The following is a 10,362-nucleotide window of genomic DNA, read 5'->3' on the forward strand; positions in this document are numbered from 1 at the left end:
CTCCCTTGGACTTGCATCTTTCTAACAACTAGCTGCATCCTCAACCGTGTTCTCTCCTCATACTTCCTCAGTCCCTGGGAACAAAAAAGTGCAAGACCCAGTACTCCCATCTGCACCTTCTCTCTCTCTACAGTCAGGCAAAAACCCTGCAAATGTTACTGGAACAGTTGCAAGCTATTAACTTTTACTGAGCTCATGTTTAGAAGAAGGAAAAGCAGAAAAGTAAAAATATTTCTCCACCTAGTGGGGACCTGTAGCATTGTTTGGGCTCCAGGGGTGGCTGAGACATGCCCTGGTGGCCATGTAACCCTTACCCTGCTCCAGCTCTAGGATGCCCTACCCTTACTTGCCTGCCATGCCTTGATGTAATTGTTTGATTGGAAGGGAAGCTGCCTAATTAGGCCTAGAGTAAGCCCCAGTTCCTCTAGATACCAGCTAGTTCATTTGAACTTCTGCTAGTCTCCACCCTGCCCTTGCTGGGTGGGCCTTGATGGCCCGTCAGTGTCCCTCCCCGTGGCACCTCTTAGCCCTAAGGGCTAATCACAGTGCCAACCTCCCCTACAGCAGTGCTGATGCTTCACAGCTGTTACAATTTAATAATTCCAGTGTGCACTTGGCCCCAATCCACTATCAGGTCACCTCAGGCAGTAACACCCCTATCAGAGCCTCAGACTCTTTTCTCTTGTTGGTTCCCTTAGCCCAAGGCCGCTGTGACTGACCTGGCTTCTGGGTTCCAGCCCTTGACCACCTAATCTGGCTTTGTTGTCGTCCTGTCCTGGGCAATACACTTGCTGAGCCTGCTTCGGCTCTTGGGTCCCCTGGCCCTTGTCTCTGTCCCTTTCATGCACAGGACCCCCTGGCCCTGGCATTGCCCTTCCTGGGCACTGGGCCACCTGTCCCTTGTCCAGTTCCTGCCCAAGCTAGGCTTTAGCCTCTCTCTTTCTAGGCTTCAAACTTCCTCTTGGGCCTAAGCCTACAGTATGCCCTGAATCAAGGCCCATAGCTGGGATCCAACAACTGGCATGCCCCTGGTACCCTACTGTGGGTTAAACCACCCTGCACCTCTTAGGATCCCTTCCATGGCCTCTGCACACTCCTCTTTTAGTCGCGCCCAAACCACAGATTGAAGCTGTAACCAAGGAGTAGGTCTTCTGGCTAGAATACAAACTAAGCCCCCTCTGGGTCCAAACAGAAACAGTGGATAACTGCCTGCATTATAAGGCTTCCCCTTGCCCCAGGTGATGTTTCTCCGTAGGGCAGCAGCACTCTGTTTGCCTTCTTCAAGATAGTCCCCAGTGCCAGATTGGAGCTCTTGCCTCTGCAGCTCTCAGCCTCTCGTGGTCCCGCCCTGCTGCAGGTGTTTCCTGATTTAGCTTTCTGGCTCAGCCCCAGGGTGGCTTGTTGCTGCTGGTCTCTGCTGGAACAATATCTCATCTTCCATGCAGGGCTCTTATCCCCTTGTGCCACTGCAACACAGCTAGTTCTGCAGTAAGTATTTGTAGTTGGTAAATCCTTGGATACCTGGTCCCTGTCGGCTCATAATGAGCCTGAGGCTCTCCCTGCTGCTCCTTCACCCTTAAAATAACAGGAGCCTTTGGCTCTCTTGTTACAAGACCTGCACGAGTACAAGCATTCTGTCCCACTAGCCCACTGTGAGGCCTGCTTGGATGGGTGTTCATTCCCAAACCACAGTATTTTATGCACAATTGTGAAATGGTTCCATTTTGTAACATTTTGGAATGGTTCAGTTATGTGGATCTGTACCCTCAACCCGCCTGTGTGTAAAGTATTGCAATTGTAGCTGATCTTGCAATGGAATATTTCTGTCCTGATGATGGACAGCACCTCATGTCTCCCTGAAAGATGAACAGCTTACATGTTGGACTCCTGAGAACTATTGTTCATAATATTCTAGGTTAGTAAAATATGTATAGGCAGTAGGCACAGCCGCTGTCAGCTTGCATAGTACTTAAACAAGGCAAATCTGGCTTGATACCTCAAGCCCATTGTAAAAGTGATTCTAAGAGCAATTTTATACATTTTCTACAGGTGTCTTCCCATTTCACTGCGACCAGGCCATCCTTGCTTTTCCTTTAGACTCTTGTATATGTCCTCTGGAAGCACAACACGAACTTTGTTGTCAGAAGAATTCTTAAATCCTGATGGCCTCCACCTGTATAGTGCGTTCCCATTTTGAGCCAGGGGAACTTATACCCATTGTTTCTTGCACATAAAAGAGAGAATATTTCCTATGAGATTTCCCTATTCCCATGTGCCCTGGTGTCCTGGTTCAAAGGAATAAATTGTTGTCTTTTTTGCTTTGTTTATGCCTAAATTATAAGTTTAAAGTTCACTGTAGAATTTGCATCTTGAGGTCCTAAAATAAGTCTCCAGAGACCTCTAGCCTGCTGATCTTAATTTTTAATAAATCTTGAAGTTCTGAAGAAATGTAAAAGATTAGAAGAGGGAATGGCTTATGGAAAGGAATAGTGGGATCACCTGTTGAAAACTAGAGTAAAATGGTGGAAAAGTTGTTACAGGAGTCAGTGGACAGCTGTATTCCTATCATTAAATTAATACTTTAATTTGTGCAGCATAATCAGCGTAGTTATGTGGAAAATGAGCCTGGCCAAGCAAATCTGATTTTCATTCTTTGAGATCACAAGTTTGGTTACAAAGGTAACTGCCTGGATATAATGTACTTGGACTGTTCTAAGGCAATTGACTTATTGCACTTTTTATTTTAGCACAAACCAGTATCAGTAAAATGCATATTAAATGGATTAGTAACCAGCTGATAGACCCATCTCAAAAAGTGGTTGTCAGTGGAGAATCATCCCCCAGTGAGGCTGTTGGTAGAGGGGATCTACAGGAACCAGCTTCGTTATTATCATCAGTTCATTATTTTCATCAGTGATCTGAGACAGCATAAATATTCAAATAGATGCTGATAAATTTTGCATGACACATTGACACAATAATGATGAGGCTAGGGAAGACATACTGAGCTATCCAGAGCAGCCAGGGGTGCTCTCAGGAGCACTTAACGTACATACCCATAAGACCGCTCTAACACAGCTACAGTTAGGGTGATTATATTTCTTGAGTCTCGAATCAGGATGCTCTGCTCCCTCCCATTCTCTAAGGGCATGCTCAGCTCTCTCCAAGCTGGTGAGTGCACCAGAGATGGGTGGGAGAAAGAAGAGTCAGAGCACTGTGAGGGATGCTGGAGGACTGGCAACCCTCTATTGCACTCCCTGGCTGAAGAACATAGCCACTGGTGCATACCAACTGAAAATGGGAGAAAAGCATTCAAACTGACCAGACTTCTGGGACAAATGTTTCACACAGGACAATCCTGGAGAAAACAGGATGTGTGGTCATCCTTGCAACGCTGTCTACTTTCCAAGATTTGGTGGTTGTGGAGCAGACAAATCAATGTGAGTCCGTAGTTCCATTGTACAGCAAAAGAGGCTTAATGCAGTTACTTTAGTTGAAAAAATAATAACATTAAAATTATGTTTTGGTGCTGGGCTGGAAGAAAAGACAACCAGCTGAAAAAGATGGGTCTTATTTTTGACTTTGCTGTTGACTTGGCTGATGAATTTGGGAATTCAGCTTTACCTTGTTGGGGAATCAGTGGATGCAATGGATGTTGTACAAGAAGCAGGGATGGAGGATGACAAAAGCACTTCTACATTTGTTTTATGAAATGAGAGGATCTCCTTTGAACTTGTATTTATTTTGGGGCTGAACGTGCACTTCCTCAGCCACATCCCATCAGGGGATCTAGCACTCTATACTAAACATACTGCTTTATAGATGTTACTTTGGCACCCTAGATTTACTAAAAGTGAAAGAAATGTACTTGCTTATTATGTTCCTTGTTTACTAATTGTACTTTATTTCTCTTCAGTGCTCCAGAATCAATGAAGTCAGTTCAGCTTTATTTATAATGAGTTTACTGTTCCTGCTAGAAATAAAAAGAGCCTTTACAAGAGGGTGTAGATGGGAGTCACCATATTGGTTATTGTCAAGAAAGCAGCGATTATTGGTATCCACGTACAAGTACTTTGGACTTGCTGTTGAAATAGGTTGTGCTGATGCTTATCTTTATTTTTTCCCAGACTACAAAGTGGGATGAACTTGCAGATTTGTTTTGTAAATGACAGTGGCAGTGACAAGGATAGTGATGCCGATGACAGCAAGACTGAAACAAGCTTGGATACACCTTTGTCACCAATGGTAAGTCTGAAAACTAATCTAATAAAAGGCCTTGCAGAAGAAGAAAAAGGTTTTAAAGCACAAAGTTATAAGAAAATATAAGCTAAGAAAAAGCTTGTCATTAAACCTATTAAAATAATCTGGATATTAAAAAAAACACACACTCCATCAGTAAAAATATTTTAGTTACTGAGTAAGGTGGGCAGATTACCCATAGGTAGCTCAGATATACTTGACATGAATAAATCCTCTTCTATTGTGCATTCTCCCTTTTATGGATTTGTAACACTAGAAAGGGAAAGATGTGAAATAGCATCACCTTAACACCCCTTCCTTCTGAAGAGTACTTAATCAAGGAAACTAGATGATCCCTGACTTCTCCCCTGCTCCCACATATAAACATAACACGAGGGCCCTCGTTCCTTGGCAGGGTTTCCTAGAATCAGAACAAATACATTCCCTTCAAGCACTTGCTAATCTGTCAGGCTCCAGTCTCCAAATAAAAATGCTCAAGTTGTTAGCAGCATGTAAGAGCTAGGAGCTTGTAAAAGTTAATGTTTTGAAAAATTGTGTTTGATATTTAAAAACTATCTTGTTGATAAAATACAGGTTTTCCTCACTTTATGCTGTACATGCGTTCCTGGAAAATGGTGCATAACTCAAATTTGCATAAAGGGAACCCGCTTTACAATGTAAAAAATAGGGATATGTTCCAAGACCTTGACTGTACTGATTTCCAGATCCATTTCTACCATTTCTATAGGACAATTTTGGCACTCACCAACAGCAGGACAGTATGCACAAGCACAGGGCACTATCATAATGGGGATGACAATTACAGAAACACGTGTTGCAGACGAATGAGGAGCACAGAGCCACACAGGAAACTATTTTAGTGCGCATCATTCCTACAGTGCACTGCACAAAGCAGCTCACTGCGGGCTTCCACCACACCGATCGCATAAGAGTGAATTTACCTCGCATATAGCAAATTTTTGGTATAAAAAGGCTCATCGTATAAGAGTGAATTTGCACATACAGGACCCACATAAAGTGAAGGAAACCAGTAAATAAAATGACATGATCTCCATTTCTCCAGAAGATATTTTTCTCACTCTTATGTGCATGAAAATTTTGAAACCTAAAACAAAACTTTTTTACAGTGATATTATTTGCATTGAGGTGTGAACATTATCACATATTTCAAAATTTGGCTGTTTGTGTGACCTTTCCTAGAGCAAGCAAAGCTCTTCCTACTCTGATAGAGATACTACTGAAGAGGAATCTGAATCCCTAGATGACATGGATTTCCTCACTAGACAAAAGAAACTGCAAGCTGAAGCCAAAATGGCCTTGGCTATGGCAAAACCAATGGCCAAAATGCAAGTAGAAGTGGAAAAACAGAACAGGAAAAAATCTCCAGTAGCTGATCTTGTAAGTATGGATTATAGATCCAAAAGGATGAAATAGCCACCAAATATTAATGGTTTGTTGTTTTACTGTTCCAGCATGTCCTCTTTTAATTTCAACTATTCTTTCTTATTATCACAGTTTTGTACCGTTGCATCAAACATCCAAAGCTGTTTGACAAAGAAACTTTTATATACAAAGATACACTTAATACACTTACATTTAAGTCAGTATTTTAATATTAATTAGAGGCAGAACAAGTACAGAAAATACATTCCACATAATAAAGTGGGGTTCGTGGCCTTCCATGGATCTCTCCACTGTATTTTACAACCTTAGGAGCAGCAGGAAATTGGTCTCCATGGCCCCCCTGCTTTATCTGTGGCATATTAGGATGTTCCATCTTGTGGTTGTCAGAGTTGACTGTAGTTTTGCTAATAGGTTAGACCAGGGGTTTTCAACCTTTTTTAATAAGTGTACCCCCAGCAAGCCCCCTATTTAATAAGTGTAGCCTGGGTGGAGGGGGGCATGAGTGGCCAGATGCTGAGTGGGGGAGAGTGGGGCGAGCAGCTGGATGCTGACGGGGGTGGGGAGGTAGCGAGCAGCCAGATGCAGAGCAGGGTTGTGATGAGCAGCGGCAGCATAGCATCTGTGTGGCCCTGCTCCTGTGAGGCAGCGGCACGGGATGGCAGCACTCCAGCCCCACTCTCATGTACCTCCGGTTGACAACCCCTGGGTTAGACCCATGATTCTCAACCGGGGGTCTGTGGCACCCTGGGGCATGCCCCAAGGTGTGAGGAGATAAGTGAGGTATTAGCAGATGAGCAAATTAAATGCAGGCTCAGGCTTGTCCATGCCTTGCTGGACCCCTCATCTCCACTGTGAAGCCCCTCTGCAAGGGAGCAAGCAATGTTAGTTTTTGAAAACAGCTCCCACTTCATTTACATAAGTTATGGAACAGTGCCACGAGTCCAGCAAGAAGTACTCAGACCCAAAAAGATTGGGAACTACTTGGTTAGACAGTGGATTTGTATAAGATGGTTATTAATGTTTGTACTACAGAGAAATACAGTTGTTACTGTCCGTACTCACAAACATACATACAGCCCTATTACTGAAGATACAGTAAAGTCAGCACGAAACAAAATTCTGCTAAGCAGAAATGGAAATAAGACCACCCAAAAAAAGAAAAGAAAAAATGTGGGTTGAGGACAGGATGCATGTTTTAAAGACTTTATAGTCATTCTTCCAACTGATACAGTAATGTAATAATATTTGAATACCAGACCTACAAGCATAAACCAGAAATGGTTTCTGTATGTTTTCAGATAAATGTCTCCTATTCTGTATTTTATAATTACTGTGAAGACTGAATGGTCAGCCAGCTCATTTTTGTTATGCATGAAATTTGTTGAAAATTAAAGATGTATCTTATTTTATAACTGGCCACTTAAGTCATGGAAAAGGGAAGGACTATGCATTTTTTCAATTTTTTTTTTCTATTTAATTTGAAGCCTGCCTCATTCAGGCATCATCAGAATTTATATAGTGGTAATGTGTTGACACTGAGCTGTATTTACACAATTTTGTAAAAGTTAGTTCTTAGTGTTTTGGATATGGCTTAGTCCAGAGTATTCATATATGGCAAAGTATATTTGCAATTACTGTATGTCCCTGGTTGCAAGCCAAGAGATTCAGGTATGAAATTTCAATCAGTAGTTGCAGAGTCATGATGGATCATTTTATTAGGTCATTTATAAAGTGCTATCTGTGAAGGAAATGAAATGATAAAGCTTGAAGGTTATGATTACATTGAGGATGATTATATTTAGGACATCATCATATAACAATCAGTTCTTCTTTGGTCTTTCCAAAAATGATTCTGAATAATGTTACAGTATTTAAATAATTTTACTTAACTTCATCATTGCTTTCTAAGTTATATCACATTGTCATTATATAATACATGTGAAAACCTCTGATCGATGTTTAAAGCCAACATTTCAAAACCCACCATCACAACGTAATACATAATAATATATGTAATATAATAATATATGTATTACGTTGTGATGGTGAGTTTTGAAATGCTGGCTTTAAACATCAATCAGAGATTTTCGTTTTTGAAGTCTCAAATAGATTAGTTTATGAAGTAGTGTGTGTGTGTTTGTTGGGGGGAAGGGGAGCTGGAGAGAGAGAGAGAGTCCTATGTAATGTAAGCCATTTTTCATCATTTTATCAAAAAGTATGAATCATTTGAAGTGCTAATAGCCTAAAAGTTTTTTTTTTAAATCTACCACATATCTTTAGCTGCCACACATGCCTCATATAAGTGAGTGCCTGATGAAAAGAAGTCTAAAACCCACAGATCTGAGAGATATGACTATCGGACAGCTACAAGTGATAGTCAATGATCTCCATTCACAGATAGAAAGTAAGTGGTATTTATTCTTTTGTAGTTCCCCCTAAATTGGCTACAGTATATGTAATATATGAATAAAGGTGGGGTTATTGCCATTGAAGGGAAGAAAATACTGTCTGTGTTCATTTATATATAACACTCATAAATAAAAGTCATATTTATTTTTGTGATAAAATTAAATGCAGTGGTTAGTACATTATGGATAGTCCATGAAATTAGTTTGAGCCACATTCATTCTGCCTTATTGAGGATGTCAATTCATTTGGTTAAGCAAGATTTGATAGGTTAAAAAACTAAATTTTCTTTCCCTTCTGATCTACAGTGAGAGATCCAGTAAAATGTTGGCCAGATCCAATAAAGTAGGGCACAGCTATTGCAAGATCTGATGTCCCAGCTGGTTGCTTGGTTGTCAGGGAAAGTTTGGGGTTCCCAGCACCTGTTCAGAAGAAGCAGGATGTTTTGGTTCAAAATCCATACAGAAGAGTTTAATTTGTAATCTTTGCATTTGTTTCAAACTTATCTGATACCTGCATGAAGTGTATGACTCTTTATATGGAGAGTAGTTTGTTTGACTCTCTACGTGGAAAGGAAAACCTGTGCTTTTTCAAACTGTTTTGTGGTACAGGATATGGGTAAACAGCCACTATTCTATGACAGTGGATACAATGCAAACCTTTTCTGTTCAACTGTTTCCAATATGTTCTTCTCTTGTTTTCTTCACTTCCTTCATCCAGCCTTGCACCAGAAACATTAACAAAATACATCCCCTATTTTGTTAATCAGACATTATACTTTAGGATTGTTTTTAATGGGTTCCTGTATGCACATGGGATGACAGTACCCTGCCTCCTAATCTCTCCTTAGCCTGTCCATTGGATACAACCTTTAGCATTCAGAATGAATTGCTATTGGAGTGGGATGCTATGGGGGCTCTAGTTCGGCAATTCTCAACCTGGGTGCCATGGCACCCTTGGGGTACCTTTTGATCCTTCCACAGGTGCCACAGGGTGCCACCCAATGTTAGCACTGTCAGGTTTGAAAACACGATTCACAAGATAAACCCCAAACTTTACAATAGAAATCCATAGTTGTAGTTTTTCTCTGGGTTTTTTGCAGCAAAAACACTACTCTGTTGTTTTGCTATAGTAAAAAATGAGAGAAAAGTAAGAGCTGACATTTTCCAAGGAATGCCTTGAGTCTATCCAGAGGTGCCTCAAGTCTAAGAAAGATAAGAACCACTGCTTTAGGGTGAATTTATTATTTGGGCACTACCATACTGTTCCTTAGCTCCCTGTGTTCTTTAATTAGTGTCACTTATGAAGGGACCCTATAGCCATCTGCTGAAGATGTTGAGCAGTTGACTGAAGTGCAAGTAATTTTTCTCTGAAGTCCAGCAAAAAGGGCTGTGTTTTTTTGGAATTCTTGTTCATAGGCTCAGATAACAGCTGACGTGCATAAAAACACGTCATTGAGAATGCCACACATAATAGCAATTAAACATTAGTTGTACTTTTAATCAGTTACGTTTGTTTCCTGAGTGGGGCATTCAGTGAACCACAGTAGAACTTCAACCTATATTGATAGCTTTCATTTCTAAAATTGCATTTAGGCATCACTTCTATTATTGTAGACCGCACACCACAGGACCTTCACATTTGTAAGTGTTTCTCCAGCATCTTAGAGGTAAAATAAACAAAACAAAACAAAAAGGCCCAAGCTTCTTTTTGTGAAGAAAGTCTTAAATGTGCAGCAAAGTACCTCATACGTAGTGCACTGTAAGGGAAGTTAGTGCAGAGTAGTCACTGTATGGTCAAGTCACACTCTGGCTTCTGATACATTTAAGTACCCCATATATGTGAGACCCTGCACTCTATTCTGACATATGGTATCCTGCATTACATGCAAAGCAGAATCACTATCCCAGAACATCTGATATTGTTACCAAGTGCTACTACAGTGGCTTGTCAGTCTTATTTTTGCTCAAATTCAGTAAAATCCTTACCCTGGAATTAGACCTGAAACCATGCAAACCACAGGTTTTAATTACAGACTTCAAGAGTTCAGGAAGCCTGTTGCAGTGTTCGGGAATGTTGCTCTTACCACAAGTCTATTTTGCTTTGCTTTCCCTTTGTTAAAGCACAGCTCTTTGAGCTACCTGAGAGATCTGAAATGTTGCCCTCTTTCTTCATTCTTTCATTTGTCCTCTTACACTTTGAACAGAAAAGACCCTTTTTCAGATTAAGGTGTAGATCTCTCTGGGCAAAAGGACAGCACAAGCCCTATGGGGCAGTCACAGTGGCATTCAG

The 10,362-nt window shown here is 41.0% G+C and overlaps 1 protein-coding gene across 2 annotated transcripts in view; it reads left to right on the forward strand.

The window, feature by feature from the left end:
- SCHIP1 (schwannomin interacting protein 1) overlaps positions 1-10,362 on the forward strand; it is a 56,553-nt gene that overhangs the window by 35,814 nt on the left and 10,377 nt on the right. For both annotated transcript variants that reach the window (XM_025215123.1, XM_006016474.3), the window contains exons 3-5: positions 4,128-4,245; positions 5,461-5,658; positions 7,945-8,068. In XM_025215123.1, the coding sequence (XP_025070908.1) occupies positions 4,128-4,245; positions 5,461-5,658; positions 7,945-8,068 (440 nt within the window). The remainder of the gene's footprint in view (positions 1-4,127; positions 4,246-5,460; positions 5,659-7,944; positions 8,069-10,362) is intronic.

This window comes from Alligator sinensis, unplaced genomic scaffold (assembly GCF_000455745.1).
Source record: "Alligator sinensis unplaced genomic scaffold, ASM45574v1 scaffold60_1, whole genome shotgun sequence".
Classification (NCBI taxonomy): Eukaryota; Metazoa; Chordata; order Crocodylia; family Alligatoridae; genus Alligator; species Alligator sinensis.